General features: G+C 38.1%; 1 protein-coding gene across 1 annotated transcript; it reads right to left on the bottom strand.

Annotated features, from left to right (window-relative positions):
• Nucleotides 1–4,457: 4,457 nt before the first annotated feature.
• LOC114406205 lies at nt 4,458–8,624 on the bottom strand. The gene is made up of 5 exons (XM_028368848.1): nt 8,331–8,624; nt 7,610–8,049; nt 6,173–7,521; nt 5,467–6,058; nt 4,458–5,398 (listed from the first exon to the last, which is right to left on the bottom strand). The coding sequence occupies exons 2-5, from the start codon at nt 8,046–8,048 to the stop codon at nt 4,788–4,790; spliced, it is 2,991 nt and encodes a 996-aa protein (XP_028224649.1). The 5' UTR covers nt 8,049; nt 8,331–8,624; the 3' UTR covers nt 4,458–4,787.
• Between the last annotated feature and the right edge of the window lie 16,966 nt (nt 8,625–25,590).

Genomic DNA, 25,590 nt, shown 5'->3' with positions numbered 1-25,590 from the left:
AATAATAATATAATAATAAAAAAAATACCTTTTAGTAAAGTAAAGCGAAAAATCAATCGGACGTTTTCTCTTTGGGATTTCTCATTCTTAATTGAATTGACTAATAACTAAAGTGAAACTAAGGCTAAAATCAAACTCGCCTAGTCAAGCTCGTCCACAAAAATAGGTTTTTGAAAGTTTATCATTTCATTTTCTTACTAAGTAAAAAGGATCATTTTTAAGGTCCAACGCCTTAAAATGATCACCCCTCAAGTAAAAAAAATAAATCACTTGATTCACGCATAAGAAAGAACTACGTAGGTCTGATTTCCTCTTCGATGGAGGGTACGTAGGAGCAAGAGCTCCGCTTTTGTCGACCTCAAAAAATAAAAAGAAATAAAGTTAAGGTAACAAAATTTCCACAATTCTAAAAAATAGGTTGTTGTCCTTTGAGACAAACGTGAGAGGTGCTAATACCTTCCTCAAGCGTAAATACAACTCCCGAACTTAGAATTTTTCATTTTGACCGGTTTCCTTCGGTTTTCCCAACATTTTCCACAAATAAACGTTGGTGGCGACTCCGCGCATCTTTCCTCCTTTGGAAAGCGCACCCGTGAGCCTGGCCTTCGCTCGCCTGCAAAAGGGCACGTTGCGACAGCGGGCGATGCCTGATCAGGATTAGACTAGACTATCATGAGGAATCGGGGTTTAGCATTTCAGGAGACACCATAGAACACATAAGCATTGTTAAATAGAGAATATCCTTTAAGCATCAAGCACCTACTAGGAAGACCGACGTGTCACCTTCTTGTCTTCACGCATCATTTCTCATGTGATTTTCCCTTTTTAATAGTTAGTTTACACATATGTTCATATAAATACATCTCTTTTCACACTAGACACCTATTTACTGAAATAGCTTTACCAAGTAACACAAGTTCCTCGAGAGTTCAATACTCGATTCTTACTGTTTTATACTACTTGCATGATCTGGTGCACTTGTGGGAAGCGAACAACTACGTGTGCTCGACTTCAGAGGGCCACACGTCCTCGCCTTCAGAGGGTTGTACGTCCTCGCCTCCAGAGGGTTGTATGTCCTTGCATTCAGAGGGCTACACGTCCTTGACTTCAAAGGGCTACATGTCCTCGCCTTCAGAGGGCTGTACATCCTCGCCTCTAGAGGGCTACATGTCCTCACCTTTATAGGGTTGTACGTCCTCGCCTCTAGAGGGCTACACGTCCTCGCCTTCAGAGGGCTGCATGTTCTCGCCTTTAGAGGGCTACACGTCCTCGCCTTCAGAGGGCTGTATGTCCTCACCTTCAGAGGGCTACACGTCCTCACCTTCAGAGGGCTACACGTCCTCTCCTTCAGAGGGCTACACATCCTCTCCTTCAGAGAACTCAAGGTCCTCTGCCATTACTGCTTAACCGAGACTTGGGCTCCGGGGTGAGGGGCCAGTGGTTTCCTTTTATTAGTTCCTAGGCCACCCCCCTGATCTTGGGGGGGCCAACTATGCGAGCACAGCCAGAGGAGGAGGCAGGTCTCCGGCTTTGATGAGGAGGCTATCGCACAACTACTATGCATACCGGGACAAGATTTTGCCCAGACCGTTGCTGGGAGACGAGTGCAAATCATGCACACCAACATATGGATGATGTTGCTACTTAGCAACATTCTTCCCAGCGACCACGACTCTGATCTCCCCTTGCCGAAGTGTCAGCTGATTTATGCCATCATGACATAGGTAAGTATGCACGTGGCTCAACTGATTTCTGATGCCATCTACTGTTTGCAGGGATCACGCCCACAAGACACCCAGTGGACCCAAAGAAGTCCAACAGGGTCCTGGGGTTTCCAGCTCTGATTATGGGTCCCCCAGTAAGGTCATCAGGCCCCCTATTAACAGGGCTTTCATCGAAAAGTACTGCGCCCCCAGGCAGGCGCAGGGCGAGGCACCACATTAGCCTGGGGACGACCAACAGCAGGCAACAAAAGCACCGCCACCACCTCTAGGGTCCACCTAAGCTCATCTACAAAGGTTGGAGCGTTGCCTACAACCCATGGCCGACCAGCAGGAGACCAAGTCCAAAGCCAAAGGTAAGCAAAAGTACTAGGCCCGTGACCGACAAGTCATCACGCGTCCAGCTCAAGACGTCAAAGAAGTGCTACAAGGAGGCAGCCTATGATGCAATCCTCCCTAGGAAGGGACCAGTCACTAGAGCCATTAGCAAGAGGCTCCAAGAGGATTGGACTAGAGCTGCTAAAGAAGGCCCTAGGGTTCTCATGAACCTCAAGGTAGATTTTTGAGCCCATGAGCCAAGGTTGGGTCCAATTCTCTTTGAACATATTAGACTAAGATGTCATTATATTTGGTCCTTGTATTTAGGGCTCCATAATGTAGGTAGGGTACCCTAGAAATATAGGATTTTTCAGCCCTTATATTTTAGGGCACCTAGACTAGTTTTTGTATTAGGGGTAGTTTTGTAATTTCACATGCACTAAGTGAATATTTGATGTGTGTGTTGGGAAATAAAATTTAATTGAATTGGTAGAAGCCCAATCCAATTAAATTTTAGAGTGGGAGGTGATCATTTGCTTACTACACCCCATTGCTACATCATATAATCACACTTTGTGCATGTCCTTCATGCTTTACATGTCTCAAGACACCTAAGCACACTTAGTGGAGAATCTTGGAATTGATCTTGGATTAGTGGGCTGAACCATATTTATTTGACTGATTTAAAAATCATGAAAATCCTCACAACTCGTGAAGTCCTTAATATTTTAGCCAAAATCTTAGTTTGGCCACATCCAAAATTGTGATTTGCTATACGACTTCTAAATTATGCACTTATTCATATAATACATGTTGTTGAGTTGTTGTGATATTAAACAATTAAGTTTTTTGTCATTAATATTATAATAATTTTATTAAATCAAATTAATTACTTTCTGTGTTAATATTAAAATAATTTTATTAAATCAAATTAATTAATAATACAATCAAGTTCATACGAAATTATTATTTTACTTAATTTCTAAATGTTTAAAATACTAAAAAATTCTTTTAAACTAAAATTTACATTCAAAATATTTTTAAAAAAAATAAAAGAAGTGTAATAAGTTTTACGCGACTTCGAGGTCGAAAAGAAAATTTTAACTTCTAAGTCCGGTTGAAATCAAACACTTCTAATGAAAAATCATATGAATATTAAATTAAAAAAGTCGTGATAAGTTTTACGTTCTGGATCGAAAAGAAAATTTTAACTTCTAAGTCCGGTTGAAATCAAACACTTCTAATGATAAGTCATATGAATATTCACGAGGTCAACAAAAATTCACAAAAAAAATAAAATAAAATATTGTATAAAGTTTTACTACTTTTGTATACAAAATCGTGAGTACCCATATAACTTGAGTGAATAGGCAATTTAGTCCCTGAGATTGTAACCACTTTGCATATTAGTCCCTGACTTATATTTTAATTCATAATAGTCCCTAACTTTACATAAGTTTTGCAAAATAGTCCCTGTCGTTAATTTCTCAGGTGACGGCGTTAGTGAGGTGTATAGGTGGCAATTCAGTGCCACGTAGATTGTCCAACGTGGCACTGAGGTCTGCATCTATAAAATCTCTCTCACATGCAAGGTTGCTTCTTCTTCCCCAAAAAAATTAGGGTTTACGAACTGCTGGTTGCTTCTTCTTCTTCTTCTTCTTCTTCCCACGCTGAGTTGCTTCTTCTTCTTCTACTCTGAGGCTCAGTCCCTGCTGCTTGTTCACTTGATTTGTCCATGTCTGCAAGTGGCAGTTGTTGTGCATTTTCTGGTAGTTTCATTCGGCAATGCCACCATGGAAGACGTGCAGCTATTCGAACTGCAAGAACAAGGAGAAACCCAGGAAGGTTATTCTATACTTGTGCATTACCCCAAACAGACCCAGATAACTGTCAATTTTTTCAATGGGTTGAAGAAGAAAACCAACTTTCTAATTCGTCTTCTGTCTCAAGAGAAACAATGGTAGTGGCTGATTTGAGGCTACAAATTGAAGCTTTGCAGAAGAAAATGAGAAATTTAACAAACATTGTGTTGTTAGGTTTTTCATTTTTAATTGTAATGTTAGTTTTAGGGGGAATGTACTTTAGGTAAAATGTGTAATAGCAGCTTTTGATATTGTAATTGTTGTTTTGCTGAAGAATTTGTAGTAGGAAGTAGCTTTTGTAGTGTAATAGCAGCTTTTGTTGCTACTGTCAATTGTTGTTTTGCTGAAGAATTTGTAATAGGAAGTAGCTTTTGTAGTGTAATAGCAGCTTTTGTTGCTACTGTCAATTATCCATTTCAATTAAATATAATTTGTTGGTGAAATTTGTTGCTGAATTTTGCAGTTTATTAAATATAATTTAATAAAAGAAAGAGAATTAGGTAATAAGAAGCAACTCATAATGTATGTTGGGATGGATTGTACTACTCCAACTCCAAATCCAACACAGTGTATAATTTATAAAAGAAAGAGAAGAAACATGACTTTAGATCAATTTCACATAATATTTGACATCCCAAAGCATGGTAGTTAGAAGCAATTGTTCAGTAGGCCTTCAAACTATACAACTACACATCCTAATATTTGACATCATTTCACATGCCAGTGAAGCTTTCAAAATATACAACTACACATCCTAATATCAAAATGCAACAAAAAATGCTTCTTCAGTTTTCTTCATCAGCAACCTTCAAACTCAGCAACCTTCAAAATGCGCAACAAAAAATGGGTCTTCAGCAACCTTCAAAATGCAACAAAAAATGGTTCTTCAGTTTTCTGCATCATCTTTATCAGCAACCTTCCTTTTTTTGGCTCTTGTTATGGCTAGCTTATTCCTTGCTATTGGTGGAACAATAGTTGCAGGGACCTCCATGTCACTATCTTGTGACAAATGAGGCTGAGATAAATTAATCTCCACCGGATCTTGTTGAACATGAGCAGCAGCTTCTTCAGCCTCATTCAAAGCTTGTTCATCTTGAGATAATAGGTGGTCATCCTCATTGGAAGTTGATGGTGCAACATATTTCTTTGGCCTAACAGGAACTCCAATATTTTTACAGCTTCTAATGTTATGATTGGTTTGGCCACACCTTCCACATGTAAACTCAGCCAATTTCCTCTTTAGCTTATGTCCTGTGACATTGTCCTCATCTACAGATCTCCTTCTATTTTTCTTTGGCCTTCCTCTTTGGACCTTTTTATGTGGTGGAACAGGGTGTGTATACTGTGTCTGGGCCCAATATTGTGGTCCTTGGACTGGTTCAATAAAATGCTGGTATGTCTTATTATAAGCTTCTATTGACAGCCACTCATGACACATGTCCTCAGGCTTCCCTCCTTTGTGAGTTATTGTTGCAATGGCATGTCGGCATGGCATCCCTACATCAAAGTTGTAAAATCAGCACACATGTAGGTTAGGAATGAAAAAAAACTATAAAAAACACAACCTGTTAGTTGCCATACTCCACAAGTGCATGTCCATTCACCTAAATTGACCTCAACCTTATTCCCCCACATGTGGACCTCATATCTCAGGCCCATGTTATCACCACACCAAATGGGAGTCCATTGATTAGCAAAATGGAATTCTTTTTCTAGTCTTTTATACTGCACTGGACATAATGGTCCAGGTTTTCCAGAAAGTTTAACCTTGCGGGCAGCCATGGTTCTCATGATATAACTTCTAATTTCTTCAAGCATTGTGATAATAGGCTTGCATCTATACTGCAGAATTCTGGAATTGAATACCTCACAAGTGTTGTTGCATATATTGTCCACCTTGGGTGTTGTACTGAAGTGGGCTTTTGTCCATGCTTGTTTGGGCCATTTATTCAAATACTCCCAAGCCTGGCAGTTGATTGTCTTCAAATGGGCCATATGGCCTTCAAACTCAGCAACAGTAGTGGATTTTGCACATTGCCACACAATTCCTTTAAGTTCCTTGCTTTTCCATTGCTTTGTAAAATTTTTCCAAAGATGCAAGACACAAAATCTATGAGGTGCACCAGGCATGACTTCCTGTAAAGCTGGAATAAGTCCCTGAAAAATTGCAGCAAAGTAGTAAATACTTCTGGACTAGTCCCTAACTTATGTCATTAACTTCAATTAAATACCTAACTTATGATAACAATTGCAAATCACACCATGTCATACCTTTTGCATGTCTGACATGAAATTCCACCCATTCTGTATGTAATCCCCAAGATCTTCATGCAACAAAGTTAAAAACCATTTCCAATTGTCTTTGTTCTCAATGTCCACAACAGCATAAGCAATAACATAGATGTGGTTATTGCCATCAAGCCCAACAGCAGAGAGCAAGTTTCCTCCAAATGCACTCTTTAGGAAACATCCATCTAGACCTATGAATGGTCTACATCCAGCAACAAACCCCTTCTTACAGCCAGCAAGACAAATATATAGCCTCTGAAATTGTGGTGGACCTTTTGGACTTGGCACTGTGTTGATCTTAACTGTTGATCCAGGATTGCTCCTCAACAATTCATGTGCATAATCAAATACTTTGGCATATTGTTTCCTCTCATTCCCTTCCACTAATTGCTTTGCTTCTTTCATGGCTCTCCACATCTTTGTAACTTCAATGTGCACTCCAAACTCTTGCTTGAAATATTCCAAAGCTTCAACACATTTAAGGGTTGGCTGCATTCTGAGTTTGCCCTCAAGTTTACTGACCACCCACTGTCTATTTGCTTGTTTGTTGTTCACTTCTCTGCAGCAATTATGGTTATGCTTAAATGTCTTTATCTGAAAAGAGTTTCTAACTTCATTCTTTGCACAGTAGATTTCCCAATCACAAAATGCCTTCTTGCATTTTGCTCTAGCCCTCTGTTTATCATTCTTCTTCCACTTGAACTCCCTGCCCATCAATATGCTATACTCCCTCAAGGCAGATTTAAATTCATCTAGAGTACCAAACTCCATCCCTAATTCCAACTTCTGTTCACCAACTCCACTACTTTGACTATATTGAGGATAAACTTCAACATCCTCATCTTCATCATCACTACTAATGGGGATATTAAGCTCCTCTGAATGATAACCATCTGTCTCAACTTCAGCTTCAACTTCATTCAACATACAAGAGAAATTTATAAACCACTCAGCATCTGTCTCATCACTGTCAACTTCCTTTTCCTCCTCACTATCAGCAACATCTCTCTCTTCACCATCAGTATCCCTCTGCTCACTACCATGTCTTTGCTCACCAGCATCAGTATCCCTCTGCTCACCACCATCCCTCTGCTTACCAGCATCCATCTGCTCAGCATCTGTCTCATCACTGTCAACTTCCTTTTCCTCCTCACTATCAGCAACATCTTTCTCTTCACCATCAGTATCCCTCTGCTCACTACCATGTCTTTGCTCACCAGCATCAGTATCCCTCTGCTCACCACCATCCCTCTGCTTACCAGCATCCATCTGCTCACCAGCATCTGTCTGCTCTCCAGCACCAGCATCTGTCTGCTCTCCAGCACCAACATCTGCATCAATGGTCATAAAGTAAAAATTAATCATATTAATTAATTATGGTAACCATGTTGGACCAAGTACAGATGAATTAAAACTTACCTTCCTCATGGCCAACAACAGGTACATCATCTAAATCATCCTCATTCTCAACAGCTTTTCGAATTGGATCCCATTCCAAGTACAACATTTGTGGGACTTCTTCTAAAATTGGATCTACTTCATGATGAAAATAAACATTTATCTCATTCTCATTTTCAAAAGCATCCCTAACTAAGTGTAATATATCTCCATCAGTTGTACAACTCCTTAACCCATGATTAAAATCTAAGTCCTTATCAATCAACCAAAAACATTCTCCTATAGTACTATACTTCTTACAAGCTTTCACCAAATCATATAAGATAAATGCATTCAGGCAATCTGCAGATATATCCTCCCAAACGTCAAATTCTCCGCCTATATATTCAACCTTTCCATCACTGGCACGTGGAGTGAATCTTCCTCCATGGTGCAATACTAAAGTTATATTGTCATTCATTCTACACAATCAGAAACCGCAAACATGGTCAGATATTAGGAAATAAAAAAACCTACCTCAAAAAGCGCGAAGACATTGACATTGTCAAAAACCACGAAGACACAATCAAAAACCAAAAACATTGTCATCTATAAAAACAGAGCATCATAAACGAAAATAATAAACTATCATAAACCTCCCTACGAAGCGCGAAGACAATGCCGCAGATGAAACCCCTCGAACATGTAAAACCCCAAATCAAACCACCAAAACAATGCAAACGAATTGAATGAAACCACCAACCTGACAAAAAGCGCGAACCCTCAATCACGAGAATGCAGGGGAGGGAAGAGCAACAGTGAAAGGGAAAATGGTTTACTTCATTTTTGATTTCTTTTAAACCTAATTTTTCAATTCAGTCCTTGCCTTGCCACATAATATTGCTGACTTGGACTCAAACCTGCCACATTGGATGCTTACATTTGCCAAATAGACATTTGACTAACGGAGGAAATTAGATTTTAACAGCAGGGACTTATTTGCATAACGGAGGTAAAGTTAGGGACTATTATGAATTAAAATATAAGTCAGGGACTAATATGCAAAGTGGTTACAATCTCAGGGACTAAATTGCCTATTCACTCCATATAACTTATTATTATTTGAGAATTAACTCAAAAATTACACCTCTTTAGTAAATTTGAAAAGAAATTACCGTGGTTAAAAAGCCACAGTTCAGCACCAGCACCGATTCATGCTCTTGCTTTAAAACAAAACCAGCAACGACAACATAATAGTATTCAACATCGAAAGGATTCCATTTAAGAGAGTTTCCATAATAGTATTCAAAACGAATGAAGGGCAAAATGAGAAATCTGTTATCTAAACTTGAAATTCGATTTTATCCTGAGGCAGAAGCAACTCTGAGCTGCTTTGCACAAAATCGATTTGTTGTTCTAAATCACGTTGAATAAAAAAATCCTTCATGGTGAACAGAATTTATCACTTTTAATTGACTGAAAAATACTTGCATTTAAGGGTAGTGGACGTGTATCCAAACACACGCTCAGCCGTACATTGGAGAAATTAATTGTTGCTAACCACCCACCCTCAATTTTTTTGGCCCACCGTTGAAACCACGACACATTTTTTCCGTTAATGATTAGTTTGGTTTAAACAATTAAAATAGAACATAAATTTTTTAGTAAATAATTAAATTTTTCTTGAAAGTGTAGAATATTGATAAATTTGTTTCTAAAAAATGAAAAGTTTAAATTTAATTTTTAATATGTAAAAGTGCGATAAATTAATCCCGTAAATATTTTAATGATAAATTAATTTCTAAACTTTGTAACTTAATGTCTAATTGATCTTAAAAAAATATAATTTATTGTCAAATTAGTTTTTAAATTTTACAATTTAATGACAAAGTAATCTCATAACAGAAGAATTAATTTATCATAATTTTTCTACAAAGAATAAATTTGTATTTTTTGTTTTCAAAAATCAATTTGGTACCGTATCATATTTTTAGGGAAGGATAAATTTAGTTATTTATTCTAAATTTTTAAATTAAAGTAAAATGTAAAACGTGTGAATCTAAAAAAAAGTACAAAAATTTACTTCAATATTATTTCTCTCCTCCATACACAACACAATATAAAAACATGCCTTAAACGAAGAAAGAAATAATCACACATTGGCATTAACTCTAAAAATATTGCATGAGAAGAAACTTCTCAGGAAAATGTTTCCTAATTTCTATTTTTGTCACGTTCCCATAATTGTTCTATTTGTTCTTGCACTTTTTGTATAGATATCGTCTCAACATGGGTCTAAGGTGTAACAACTTCCTGGCTTTGAAGGCCCTCTTCCCGTTGAACTCAAAATGGTAAAATTTTAAGAGTTTTCTATATTAACAATTATAGGAAACAAACAGGATCTTAAAACTTATGATTCTTACATATAAATAAACAATGTGTATCTTTCTCCATAGTGAGACTTCTCTCCAGTGTACTTTGATTTCTTGGAAGAGGAAAGAAACAAGATTTCACTCCTTTGACTATTCTTTTTGTCTCTCTACGTTTGTGATGACTAGAGATTAGAGAGGATGTTTTTCTGTCAAGAAGGAGACCTTATTTCACATTAGTGGGTATTAACCCCTTTTATAACCACTACTCCCATCAAGTAGCAGTTACCTTTAGAAACTTTTCCTATTTAAGCCGATTACAATTTAGTCCCTAATTATTAATTATTTATTTATTAGTCCCTACATAAGTCACTATGCCTCTCACATGAGACATTTATTCTAACATTCTCCCACTTGACTCATGTGACATTACTAAACATTATGGACTAAATATATAAATAGATTAAACTAGCATAATGTACATTAAAATGACTAAATTGTTCTAAAGATTGGGTACATTATAATTTTATGATTAAGAATAGAAACAATTTCGAGTCATAACGGTTGTACATCACTTAATCGACATAGTCCCTTCCATCTATTACAAATTAGTCTTCTCCTTAATATGGCCATTAGTTAAGAGTACATAATTGGTCCAACATAATATCTTTATTCAAGACAAACTTGTTAACATTACTCTAACACAAACATGCATGCAAACATAAAGAACAGGTAATCAGAAACATATCATAAATGAACTCAGAGTGTCATTAAAAATATATAAGGTAAATTACACTTAATGATCATCAATAACAATAATGCTCATACTTTCAACATGTTCTATAAATGTCTTGGGCAGTAATCCCTTTTTCAAAGGGTCAACTATCATAAAGTTTGTGCTAATATGTTCTATTGACACTCTTTGCTTTTGAACTTTCCTTCACGATAAAGTACTTCAATTTCATATGCTTAGCACCCTTAGAGTATTTTTCGTTCTTTGAGAAAATACTATTGTGGAGTTATCATAATATATTTTCAATGGTTTAGCAATACTGTCGACAATTCCAAGCCCTGAAATAATGTTCTGCAGCCAATTAGCATGAATTGTAGCCTCAAAGCATGCTACAAATTGAGCTTTCATAGTAGATACAACAACAACTGATGCATACAAAGTTGCTTCCATTTGTCTTCGTTCCATATCATTTTTAGGACATTGTGAGACTAAATTTGTCTCCTTTATAAATTAGAATAAGTGATGTTGAACACCTTTCCATCTTGAATCTCTCTAGTATGCTTTCTGAGATAAGCCTAACAATCCTTATGATCCATTACAGAATATTTCTATCCCTATCACATAGCTTGCCTCACCCATATCTTTCATTTCAAAGTTGCTAGAGAGAAACTTCTTAGTTTCATGAAGAAGACCAAGATCATTAGTTGCAAACAAGATATCATCAATATACAAAATTAGAAAAATGACCTTACTACTACTGACCTTCAGATATATACACTGATCAACAATATTTTCTTTAAATCTAAAGGAAACAATGATATCATTAAACCTCAAATACCATTGGTGGGAAGCTTACTTAAGACTATATATTGATTTCTTTAATTTGCACACCATGTGTTCCTTTCCTTCAACTGAGAACCCCGTTTGTTGGTCCATATGAACATTTTCCTCTAAATTTCCATTAAGAAAGAAAATTTTCACATTCATATGATATAGCTCCAAGCCATAATCAGCTACTAATGGCATGATAATCTTGAAAGAATCCTTTCGTGAGATCAGTGAAAATGTCTCTTTATAATGTCATCTTTCTGAGTAAATCCATTAGCAACAAATATATAGCCTTGTAACATTCAAGGTTGCCATGAGAGTCACGTTTAGTCTTGAAGACCCACTTACAACCAACTCTCTTACAACCCTTTGGCAATTCTACAAGGTCCCAAACACAATTATGTTTCATGTAATTTATCTCTTCTTTCATGGCATTTAACCACTTCTCAGAACTATCATAGCTTACAGCTTGTGAAAATGAAACTAGACCATTATCATTAATGCTTAAGTCTGTTTCTGTTTTATGTAGGTATATCACATAGTCATTCAAAATAACTGCTCTCCTTTCTCTTTGAGATCTCCTTATTATTACTTTTTGTGGTTCTTCCATAATAGGTTCATTATGTATCATGGGCTCATTATTGTGTTGCTCTTCTTCATTATTTTTTGGAACAACAACTAAAGGAGCAATCACCTTACTACTAGAGGCATAAGCTAAAAGGGACTTGTACTCTAACTTCTTTAATTTTTGTGAAACTGTACTCCCACTGATTTCACCATTTTCAATGAACCTTGTATTTTCAGTTTTGAAAATTCTCATACTATGATTAGGACAATAAAATAGATACCCCTTTGACTTTTTAGATAATCAATGAAATATCTACTAATTGTTCTTGCATTCAATTTTCTTTCTTGTGGATTATAAACCCTTATTTCTGTTGACAACCCCAAACATGTAGATGCCTTATACTAGGCATCCTATTTGTCCACAGTTCAAAGGTGTCTTTGGAACTGCCTTACTAGGAACCCTATTCAACAAATACATGACATTTTTCAAGGCATACATCCACAAAGATACAGGTAATGTTGAATTGCTTAACATACTCTTAAGCATATCCATTAAAGTTCTATTATGCCTTTCTGATACACCATTTTGTTGTGGTGTATCAGGCATTATGTATTGCGCATAAATGCCACATTTCTGAAGGAATTTAGAAAATGGATCTGGGTGTTGCCTAGTTTCATCGTATCTTCCGTAATACTCATCATCTCTATCAAACCTAACAACTTTCATCTTCCCGTCTAATTGTCTTTCTACTTCATTCAAGTAAATTTCTAAGACATCCACTACCTGAGATTTCTCATGCAGTAAGTAGACATAACCGTAACGTGAATAGTCATCAATAAAGGTGATAAAATATCTTTCTTTTTTTGAAAGAATTAACATCAAAAGATCCACAAATATCAGTATGTACAATTTCAAGAAGCTGAGTGCTTCTTGTCGCTCATTTCTTTGTATGTTTTGTTTGTTTTCCCTTAATACAATCCACACAAATATTTAGATCCGTAAAATCTAGATCAGGAAAATTTTCATTCTTTATTAATCTTTCCATCCTTTCTCTAGAAATATGACCTAAACATTTATGCCATAAGAAAGCAGATCGTTTGTTCACTAAACTATGTTTAGTGCCAATATTATGATGTAAAGTTAAAACAGTTTTAGCATACAAACCATCTAATTTCAATTTATATAAATCATCACAAAGAATACCAGTACTAATGAGATGATTATGCTTAAATAAACTGAAACATCCATTACCAAAATTAAAAGAGTATCCAGTAACATCAAGTTTAGATGATTAAACTAAATTCGTAGGTAAACTAGGTACATAAAGAGTTTCTAGTAAATCAAAATGATGTCCAGTGTCAAGTTTTAAATGATAAGTCTCGATCGCTTCCACTTGAGCTTTCACTCTATTCTCCATGAAGATGAACTTCACATTTGGGCTTATGGCTTGGATTGTAAGGAATCCCTGCATAATGTTAGAAACATGAGTAGTACATCCAGAATCAATCCACCATGTATTATGGGAAACTTTGGTTAAGTTTGATTCAAAACATACAGGAGCATTAAGCTCACCTTTCTTTTTGAACCAAGACTTACACTTTAGACAATCCTTCTGGAAGTGTCTAGATTTCCCACAAAATTGACAATTATTGCCCTTTGATACCTTCTTCTAGATTTGCAAAGAGTCGTCATTGATCTTTAATGGCTCTTTGCCTTTATCATGTTTCTTCACAAATTTCTTTCCAGCTCCTTGATTTCCTTGATGACTTACATAATGGATTGAGTGACTTCCTAGATTCTTAAGCCTCATTTCTTCCTGAACTAACATACTGTGCAATTCATGCACTTTCTATTTATCTTCCATGGTATTATAGCTCATTTGGAATGACCCATACTCAGATGGTAATGAGTTCATAATAAAATGAACAAAGAAATTCTCATTCACAGTTATTCCCAAGGTCTTAAGTCTTGTTGCAATGTTTGTCAGCTCAATGACATGTTCATGCATAGTATGTGAACCATCAAACTTCATGGTGGTCAATGTACTCATTAATATCCCAGCAAAAGACTTATCAGCTGTTTAAGAGCACTCTCCCACTAACCCTATAAAATCTTTAGCATCATCATGTTTGAGAGCGTTCTCCCATTAGACTGAGTCTATTAGATCTTTCTCAAGCTTCATAATGGACTATCTCTTCACAATAAAATTCACACAAGTGTCAGAGAAATGTCCCTCGCACGGAGACAGTGAAATAGAGGCTCCAATCCCTTCTCCTTCTCTCTAATGCATGGAAACCCTAGTAGATCAACAAGAGGAAAAACTTGAGGAATCTTAGGGAACCACTAAAGACGCCGTTATCTCTACCGGACTACACATGTAAGCCCACTTAGAGGTAAGAGATGAGTTTATCGCAATTGGGGTTAAAATGAACATGTGTAAGGATCCTTAGAGGATCAAATTGGAATTTATTTTGGGATGTTTACTATATTGTGATTCTTCCTTTATGATTATAATTACGAGGTTGTTGTGTTTGACAGGCTAATTGATGCTCTGATGTGAATTGGTTGATAAAATTGAGTGCTTTTGGTGTTTTCATGTTTTTGACCTATGATTTTGATTTCCTTTGATTTTGATATGATTATGTGAAATTTTTTGAGGGGTTTAATCATATGAACATAACATATTAATATTATTGTTGTGTGACATTATATAATGCATGAGGCATGATAACATGTTGTCTTGGATTATGGAAGTGTGATGAACTATGTGTAAGTAACCAGTTGAGTATTTGTTAAATTGTGAGATCACATGTGTATTGAGATTTTATGTGCATTGAGTTGTGAGTTATTGTTTGCCCCACTCACGGTTCACTTCTTCTTCTTTTCTTTTCTTTTTGAAACACGGAAGTGGGGTCGCGTGTGTTACTGGCAAGCACACCGGATCGTCGAGTATTTTAAATTAAAACGAAATGATTCGAGTATTGAACATAGTGAACTTGTTTATTTGGAAAATTTTTGTTCAATAATCAGGCATTTTGTTGACAGAAAATAATAATTATGAATTGAAGTAAAAGTATGATATATCCTAATTAGAAAAACAGTAAACGCAAGCAATTAAAAGTGACAACAGTGGTTTAAAAGTGTTGGGTCTTTCTAATAAACGAGTTGATGCATATAAAGATATTTCTCTAATTAAGAATGTTCTTGTGTTCTATGCTGAAGACTAAAGTACTAAACCTCGATCCCTCATAAGTTTAGACTAATTCAAACTAAACTTTGTTCTCAAATCCCTCTTGTTGAACTAGGTTTAATTTAAACAGCATTATACTCACATCATAAGAAAAACTAAAACTCTGCACTCTATCCCTAGTAATGCAGTTATCTAGCCCTACTCTATCAAGTTCTAAGGAAACGGTATACTTCCCAGTGCTAAAGTTCCCTAACAATACACACTAGTGGGTGATCAGACCAAAGGCATGCAACAATAAAGCATTGATAGAAGCAATGAACACATAAAACACACTTAATTAGATATGAAAAGTATTTACATCAAGTGTTCATTAGAAATCCCCAACTAGGGTTTTAGCAACCCATTACAAGGAGACCTAAATTACAAATCAGACAGAAAATGAAGAGCAATTGCTGCTTACACAGGAAGGGGAATCCCTCCTCCTCTTCTTCGCACCTCACAATCACTCAAACACTCTCAAATCACTCTCAAATGGCTCCTTGCTGTTGCTTCCTTCTCTAAGTGTGTGCAAATGTTGTATGTGTAATAATTTCGTTCTTCTCTCTTGTCATTCTGACCTAATTCTGACAATTCAGGCTTTAAATAGGCTCTAAAATCGCGTCGTCACGCTTAGCGAGATGATCTTGCGCTTAGCGCACTGCTTCGATTCAGGTGCTCTTCTAGATGCCTTCTTCACGCTAAGTACGATGAAGCTGCGCTTAGCGATGGATACGCGCTAAGCCCACCGAGTTCGCTTAGTGCGACAACTATTTGGCACTTCAAGAAATCAGCTCCTTTTTACCTGAAATTGTACAGATTTTAACATTAATTCCAATAAAAAAGATCCCAATGAAAAAGATCAAAACACAACAAAGTTTGTTTACAATTCCTACAAAAGAACTATAAATTGGGGAAAACTATACATATTTTGCAAAAAATTTCTATACAAAAGTTAGTCGTATAAGACGACTAACAAACTCACCCAAATTTACAATTTTGCTTGTCCTCAAGCAAAGAAAGAACAACTCACTTGTCCTCAAGTGACAATATCTATAGTGGTTATTAAAAACTTGTGTTTGCCTCAAGAGAATTCAATCACATGAAATGAATGTCATAAAATGCTTCAATCAACAGCCTTTCACAAAACATGCAGCTTTTCAAAGATAGGAACATTTTTATTAGGACTCACAACTGAAATAAGCTAGTAAGAATGACAGATATCAAGGAAGGATCATTAACCAAAGCCTTACAGTCATTGTTTCACTTAAGCATAAGTGTTTAGGCTTATTTAATCATCAACAACTAACACAGATCTCAACCTTTGCAATTCATCTCATGCCATACAGTTATAAACACACAAATTGAATCAGAAGGACTTTTCTTAGGCTTGTAATGAGGCTGGGTTGCAAATAATTCATGGTTTTTCTAGGATGCAAAAGCTTAGATTCAAGGGGACCATTCATCCATAGATCAACCTTTTTCTTTTTATTCCCAATCCTATTACTTGCCTTTTTTTTTACACTCAACTTTCTTTTCAATCAATAGCAGCACACACACACTTTTTATTTTATACTTACAGTTGTTTTTTTTAATACATTTGATTGTGTGTACTACTCTGCTCTTACCATTCCATTCCTTTTTACCCAGTAGCTCCCCCAAATTTGGGGCAAACTTTCTTTGAGATGTGACTCCCCCAAATTTGGGGCAAATTTTGCCTTGAACCAAGTCTTTCTATGAATGATGCTCTCCTACAACCTAAGGCAAGGTAGCAAGAGATAAACTATGCAGGCTCAAGGTTCAATCAATCAAACATCCATTCAGCTCAAAATGGGTGCAAGGGATAAATCATTCATGCACACGGTAAGCTTTTTGGCTAAGTGGCTATTTACAATAAAACATGGCCTTCATCATCCTAAAATTCATGCATTCATTCCATAATTCAGAGATTCATGCAAAAGTCATTACCCAATGTTAGTCGTTTCTCTCAAAATTAAGATCACACTTTCACCGGGTTACGGTTAACGCATTCCTTCACAATCAATCTGACAAATCGACTAACATTTTCAGTCATAATCCTAGTTTCATGTTCTTTCTCTTCTAATGATTGCATGGTCTATCAAGGCATATGATTTACGCATTGCAATCCACTCAAATCATACAATCTATCCATTCAAACCAATCAACAAACACTGATTTCCAAAATCAGACATCAAACCACTGAATATAATCAATGTACTGTTCAATCATGCTTTTATACAAGCTACCAAACAAAATATAACTATAAAATGAAATTAAAAACTGAACTGAAATTTAAAGAAACTGAAACATAAACATAAAATGAACTAAAAAAACAATAATAATAAAACTGTTCAAAATGCAAGAAAATAAATATCTTGTCAATCATCCTGTGAATGATCCTTTGCATGCTCGTTAAGGTCCAACACCAGAGCAAATATTAGGTCTTGAGAAATAGACTGGTTAGGCACTGGTGCTGGTGCAAATGGCTCTGGGATATCATCAAGAACTGTAGTTGGAGATGATTGAGGAACAGGCTCTAGTGATGCTACCTCCTTCTGAGCACTAGCTAGATCAGTCTCATAAACAAATGGCTCAGGAGGGATGGGCTTATCCTCCTCTGGCACAGGCTCTTAGGCTGCGGAGGCCTCACCCCCTCCCGAAGGAGAAAGCTGGACTCCTGGCCAAGCCACTTGGCTAATGAACTTGTCCACGCTAATGATAGGCTATAGGCCTGAGCTCTGCAATCTCTGCATGATTATGATCTGGTCTTTATGAAGGCTCTACAACATGGCAAGTAAAGTATCGGAGCTGAGTGTGGAAGGTCCTGAAGGAGTGGGAGCTAAAGCTGGAGCTGGTAAAGATGAAGCTGGAGCAGATGGAGCTACAGTAGAAGTAGAAGTAGAAGGAGTTGGGGTAGGGAGAGCAGAAGATGGTGGAGCCTCAGACCTCTTATCCTTGGTCTTTCGGGGTCCCCGAAAAGTGACCGAGGGTTCATCAAGGTTCCAACAATTTTTCTTCACATAAGCCAAATTAATGGCTGGACTAAGACTCTCAAAAGTCATTGAATCAGAAGTGACTCCCCGGGCTTTGCATAAAGCAATTATGAGGGCAGGGAAACCTAGCCTCGAGGAGTCATGCTGAGCTATCATAGAAATCTGAGCGGAGATAATGTAGCCCAGATTCATATCCATCTTCTGAATAATGCCATAGATCAACCTAGCCCTGTCCAGTGTGATGTCAGACGTGTGAGAAATAGGGGCCAGGTTGGAGAATGATAAAATGCTCCATGTCTGATCGAGCATGGTCAGATTCTTCCGCAAGACCTTCAATGGAAGCCCATCAGCATTAAGCTTAAATCCCCTCCTAGGGATGCATAGTCGGGCTGCTAGTTCCTGTGGATCTGGCCTCAAACGACAAAATCTGGAGAAAGCTGGGAAGTCTTCCCCCTCCTCGATGATCACTGGTGTCTTGAGGAAAGTGTTGAGGGCGTCTTCATCAAACTTAATTAAGTGGCCTCTCACCCTCACCTACTTAGGAGATTTATCCTCAGGATCATAAAGGTTAGCTAGAACTCCTTAACAATGGCAACATCGATGCTCCTATCCGTGAAATTGGTCAGCTCCTTGGGCCAATTCCTTCTCTCAAGCTCATACTTGACTTCATCAAATTCTGTGTGGTAAATCATGACATTTCTCTTAGGCAAGATCTTCCTGCCAATCACTATATCAGAGTAGCGATCCCAGGCCTCCTGAGATGTGAATCTAGAGCGGTCATAGTAGGCCTAGGATGCTGAAGTAGGTGCCTTTCTCTTTCGGGAAGCCATCTGAAAAGAAATGATCATCAAAATAGGATTAAACAGGATTTATTCACAATTGAAAAGCAGAAAATAAAACTAAAAATAAGACTGGGCGCTTAGCGCAACAGGCTGAGTTTAGTGCACCTTATGAAAATTTGTTTGTGGGCTAAGCGCGACAACCATGCGCTTAGTGTGAGAGCTCAGAAAATGTTTTTTTTGCAGAATAGGCTTAGCGCAACAGGCGCACTTAGCCTAAATCCACAATTTTGACAAACAGAGAGAGATTTGAGCTTAGCATGACAGGACACGCTTAGCTCAACCTCTCAAAAAGACAACCTGGGCTTAGCGCTACAGGCGTGCTAAGCCTAATTTAACAAAATAGAAAACAAAGACGAAATTGTGCTTAGCCTAATAGCCAGACTTAGCGCTTAACTAAAATAAAAAAAATCCTAAGTGTCTGAAACACTACTCTCGCTTAGCGCACAAATGCGCTTAGCGAGCTCAACATTGAAATCAACAGAGAAGATGAACGCGCTTAGCGCGACAGGGTCGGGCTTAGCACGATCATTTGGAAATCAGAAATCTTCATCAGAAGTGATGAACTCGCTTAGCGTAGCACGGCGCTTAGCGCGTTTATCACGATTTCTAGAAAAACCCAAGGGTTTTTCACCCCTTTCGACTAAGGCCTCTATTAGGCTCCTAAACCAAACTACATTACTCTTACAATGAAACCCTAATTTTATTCTAACCATAACTAACCTAATAACACTAAACCTAAATAGAAATTCAACCTACAAACTACTAAGTCCTCTATCCTAAGGTTTGCAACTTTAATAGAAAATAAAACAAATAAAGATTACTTAGATTGTGAAGTATGAACTGCAAAGAAGAAGCAAAATGTGGGGAATGCAGGGACTTGATGCACATAACAGAAGGAATGCAAGGCATAGGAAAATGCAAAAGCTTTGGTGAAAATGCAAAACTGCCTAGCAGTTACTTTTAAGCACAATTCGTATTGCTCGCTTAGCGCACAGCCGCGCTTAGCGAGACAATATAATGTTTGGGTTTAAAATAGCCCTGCACTTAGCCCATCTTCCCGCTAAGCCCAATTCCAAAATTTTCAAATTCCAGAGATATTTAGGCTTAGCGCGAAGACACACACTTAGCGATGTCTGCAACTCTGATTGGTCCTGCAATTTGCGCTTAGCCGCCAAAGGTGGGGCTTACTGCATGAACATGCTCCTCCATGCAGTGATGGCTTGCGCTTAGCGCATTGCTGGTGCTTAGCACTATTCCAAAGAATTTCAAAATAGATAAGGAATTGCGCTTAGCGCATCACCTCACTAAGCCCAATGCGAGAAATAAAAATCCAGAGAGGTATTTGGGCTTACCGCAGCAACGCGTGCTTGGTGCTATCCACAGATTTTCAAAATAGAGAAGGATTGGCGCTTAGCACATCACCTCGTTAAGCCCAATTCGAGAAATTCAGATTCCAGAGAGAAAATAGGGCTTAGCACAGCGAAGCGCACTTAGTGCTACCATCCAGCCACTAATCAGGGGTCTAAGTGCTTAGCGCAAGCAAGGGCCTGCTGAGCGCGTGAAGACTTGGCAATTAGCGCGAGAAGCACGCTTAGCGAGTGAACAACTGAAAAATTTTCTAAGTTCTTTTCTGTTCACCTCTTCACCAAAGTTCATGAACCCCTTCTTTTCAAAATTAAACAAGCTGAAAACACACAATCACAAGCAACTACTACACTAAATGCAAGCAAAACAAAATTAAAAATGATTGTGTTGCCTCCCAGCAAGCACTTGTTTACTGCCATTAGCTTAACGCATCATTCTATTATCCTGGATCAATCTTGGTTCTCTCCTTCAAAACATTCTTATCCAACTCCTTCACCTATAAGCATGCATCCCGGTCCAACAATTCTCTTCCTTAATTAAATAGATCAAAGCTGATTTGTTGGTTTTCAAGACTCATTTCCAACTTTTTCTTCCCCATGTCCACCACACAACTTGCAATGGACATAAATGGACGTCCGAAAATGACAGGAATATCTGCATCTTCCTCAATGTCCATTACAACAAAATCAGCAGGAAAGATGAGATTGTTGGATCGAGTGGCCTCAGAATAATTAAGAAGGGAGGTTGAATTAATTATTCCTAAACCTTTACTAATTAAAAATTTACTCTTCTAAGGCTTTTACTTATGTTGTTAAGAGAATAAGGAGTAGAAGAGAAACTTAACCAAAAGTAAAAGCGGAAATTAAAATGCACAGCGGAAATAAAAGAGTAGGGAAGAAGGAGACAAACACACAAGAGTTTTATACTGGTTCGGCCACAACCCGTGCCTACATCCAGTCCCCAAGCGACCTGCGGTCCTTGAGATTTCTTTTCAACCTTGTAAAAAACCTTTTACAAGCAAAGATCCACAAGGGATGTACCCTCCCGTAATAAAGTAAAAAGAAAATCTTATATAGAGACGAAGCTAGTGGTTTTAAAAAAAAAAAAAAAAAAAATATATATATATATATATATATATATATATATATATATATGTTAGTGCTTAGCTCTACTGAGTTTTAAAAGATTGGCTAAGATTTTGCTAAAACATAAGCACTTAGACAATGAAGGAAAGCTGGAGTTGCTGCACATGATGTCCAACGTTATGTCAAAGAATAAGATCGGGCTGCACAATGCACAAGGCAAGATGAAATGTCAAATGAAGAATTGAAGATGCAGGATCCACGATGTCGGATACAATGTCCAGGACATCCTGCCCGAAAATACTGGAATTGCTAAAAGCATTGAAGCTGCAGGATCCACGATGTCGGATACGATGTCCAGGACATCTGGCCCGAAAATACTGGACACATAAATCTGTTATATCTTTAACAGATTATTGTGCAGTTAGCAAGAGATAAGATGATCTATCTTTAGGAACGAATTAAAAGATAATTAAAGTTCGAATTACAAACTAGAAGAGTTCGTTCAGGGATTAAAGATTAAAGATTAAAGATAAAAAACTAAAAGATCAAACTGTATCTTTTAGATCTTTAAGTGCAGATTTTCAGGAAGAATGATAGATCTCATCCAGCACAAGAAGTTGCAGCCCAGATACGCACACTGCTATATAAACATGGAGGCTGCACGAGTTCTGTACCAAGTCCGGGATTGAAGAGTTATTTTGTGAGTTTTGGGACTTGAGTGTTTTGTGAGCCACCTTGATGTTATACTAACATCAAGTGTTGGACCTGAGTGTGTAGAGTTGATCTCTAGTGTGTAGAGTTGATCTCTAGTGTGTAGAGTTGATCTCTAGTGTGTAGAGTTGATCTCTTTTGTTCAGAGAGCAATCTCTGGTGTGTCTTTGATTTATTTGTAAACACGGGAGTGTGATTGAGAGGGAGTGAGCGGGGTTCTCATATCTAAGAGTGGCTCTTAGGTAGAGATTGCACGGGTAGTGGTTAGGTGAGAAGGTTGTAAACAGTGGCTGTTAGACCTTGAACTAACACTATTTTAGTGGATTTCCTCCCTGGCTTGGTAGCCCCCAGATGTAGGTGAGGTTGCACCGAACTGGGTTAACAATTCTCTTGTGTTATTTACTTGTTTAATCTGTTCATACAGTCAAAGACAATCTGCATGTTCTGAAGCGTGATGTCGTGACATCCTGTACGACATCTGTCCCCAGTATCAGAATTTCAATTGGTATCAGAGCAGGCACTCGAAATCACTGAGTGAGATCTAGGGAGATAAATTCTGATGAACATGGAGAAAGAAGGAGGACCAGTGAACAGACCACCAATTCTGGATGGAACCAACTATGAATACTGGAAAGCAAGGATGGTGGCCTTCCTCAAATCACTGGATAGCAGAACCTGGAAAGCTGTCATCAAAGGCTGGGAACATCCCAAGATGCTGGACACAGAAGGAAAGCCCACTGATGAATTGAAGCCTGAAGAAGACTGGACAAAAGAAGAAGACGAATTAGCACTTGGAAACTCCAAAGCTTTGAATGCTCTATTCAATGGAGTTGACAAGAATATCTTCAGACTAATCAACACATGCACAGTGGCCAAGGATGCATGGGAGATCCTGAAAACCACTCATGAAGGAACCTCCAAAGTGAAGATGTCCATATTGCAACTATTGGCTACAAAATTCGAAAATCTGAAGATGAAGGAGGAAGAGTGTATTCATGACTTCCACATGAACATTCTTGAAATTGCCAATGCTTGCACTGCCTTGGGAGAAAGGATGACAGATGAAAAGCTGGTGAGAAAGATCCTCAGATCCTTGCCTAAGAGATTTGACATGAAAGTCACTGCAATAGAGGAGGCCCAAGACATCTGCAACATGAGAGTAGATGAACTCATTGGTTCCCTTCAAACCTTTGAGCTAGGACTCTCGGATAGGGCTGAAAAGAAGAGCAAGAATCTGGCGTTCGTGTCCAATGATGAAGGGGAAGAAGATGAGTATGACCTGGATACTGATGAAGGTCTGACTAACGCAGTTGTGCTCCTTGGAAAACAGTTCAACAAAGTGCTGAACAGAATGGACAGGAGGCAGAAACCACATATCCGGAACATCCCTTTCGACATCAGGAAAGGCAGTGAATACCAGAAAAGGTCAGATGAAAAGCCCAGTCACAGCAAAGGAATTCAATGCCGTGGGTGTGAAGGCTTTGGACACATCAAAGCTGAATGTCCCACTCATCTCAAGAAGCAGAGGAAAGGACTTTCTGTATGTCGATCTGATGATACAGAGAGTGAACAAGAAAGTGATTCTGACAGAGATGTGAATGCACTCACTGGGAGATTTGAATCTGCTGAAGATTCAAGTGATACAGACAGTGAAATCACTTTTGATGAGCTTGCCACATCCTATAGAGAACTATGCATCAAAAGTGAGAAGATTCTTCAGCAAGAAGCACAACTAAAGAAGGTCATTGCAAATCTGGAGGCTGAAAAGGAGGCACATGAAGAGGAGATCTCTGAGCTTAAAGGAGAAGTTGGTTTTCTGAACTCTAAACTGGAAAACATGACAAAATCAATAAAGATGCTGAATAAAGGCTCAGATACGCTTGATGAGGTGCTACAGCTTGGAAAGAATGTTGGAAACCAGAGAGGACTTGGATTTAATCCTAAGTCTGCTGGCAGAACAACCATGACAGAATTTGTTCCTGCCAAAAACAGCACTGGAGCCACGATGTCACAACATCGATCTCGACATCATGGAACGCAGCAGAAAAAGAGCAAAAGAAAGAAGTGGAGGTGTCACTACTGTGGCAAGTATGGTCACATAAAGCCCTTTTGCTATCATCTACATGGCCATCCACATCATGGAACTCAAAGCAGCAACAGCGGAAGGAAGATGATGTGGGTTCCAAAACACAAGACTGTTAGTCTTGTTGTTCATACTTCACTTAGAGCATCAGCTAAGGAAGATTGGTACCTAGATAGCGGTTGTTCCAGACACATGACAGGAGTCAAAGAATTCCTGGTGAACATTGAACCTTGCTCCACTAGCTATGTGACATTTGGAGATGGTTCTAAAGGAAAGATCACTGGAATGGGAAAGCTAGTCCATGATGGACTTCCTAGTCTGGACAAAGTACTGCTGGTGAAGGGACTGACTGCAAATTTGATCAGCATCAGTCAGCTGTGTGATGAAGGATTCAATGTAAACTTCACAAAGTCAGAATGCTTGGTGACAAATGAAAAGAGTGAAGTTCTAATGAAGGGCAGCAGATCAAAGGACAACTGTTACCTATGGACACCTCAAGAAACCAGTTACTCCTCCACATGTCTATCCTCCAAAGAAGATGAAGTCAGAATATGGCATCAAAGATTTGGACATCTGCACTTAAGAGGCATGAAGAAAATCATTGACAAAGGTGCTGTTAGAGGCATTCCCAATCTGAAAATAGAAGAAGGCAGAATCTGTGGTGAATGTCAGATTGGAAAGCAAGTCAAGATGTCCCACCAGAAGCTTCAACATCAGACCACTTCCAGGGTGCTGGAACTACTTCACATGGACTTGATGGGGCCTATGCAAGTTGAAAGCCTTGGAGGAAAGAGGTATGCCTATGTTGTTGTGGATGATTTCTCCAGATTTACCTGGGTCAACTTTATCAGAGAAAAATCAGACACCTTTGAAGTATTCAAGGAGTTGAGTCTAAGACTTCAAAGAGAAAAAGACTGTGTCATCAAGAGAATCAGGAGTGACCATGGCAGAGAGTTTGAAAACAGCAGGTTTACTGAATTCTGCACATCTGAAGGCATCACTCATGAGTTCTCTGCAGCCATTACACCACAACAGAATGGCATAGTTGAGAGGAAAAACAGGACTTTGCAAGAGGCTGCTAGGGTCATGCTTCATGCCAAAGAACTTCCCTATAATCTCTGGGCTGAAGCCATGAACACAGCATGCTACATCCACAACAGAGTCACACTGAGAAGAGGGACTCCAACCACACTGTATGA

The sequence above is a fragment of the Glycine soja genome, chromosome 3 (assembly GCF_004193775.1).
Source record: "Glycine soja cultivar W05 chromosome 3, ASM419377v2, whole genome shotgun sequence".
Lineage (NCBI taxonomy): Eukaryota > Viridiplantae > Streptophyta > Magnoliopsida > Fabales > Fabaceae > Glycine > Glycine soja.
This window is presented reverse-complemented; position numbering and strand designations above follow the sequence as displayed.

Excerpts from the sequence above, each read along its gene's own strand:
- LOC114406205 (XM_028368848.1), bottom strand. The coding sequence starts at position 8,048 with ATGAATGACAATATAACTTTAGTATTGCACCATGGAGGAAGATTCACT. Across the intron at positions 7,522-7,609 it reads TGTTGTTGGCCATGAGGAAG|ATGTTGGTGCTGGAGAGCAG; the intron begins GTAAGTTTTAAT and ends CCATTGATGCAG. Across the intron at positions 5,399-5,466 it reads TGGAGTATGGCAACTAACAG|GGATGCCATGCCGACATGCC; the intron begins GTTGTGTTTTTT and ends ACTTTGATGTAG.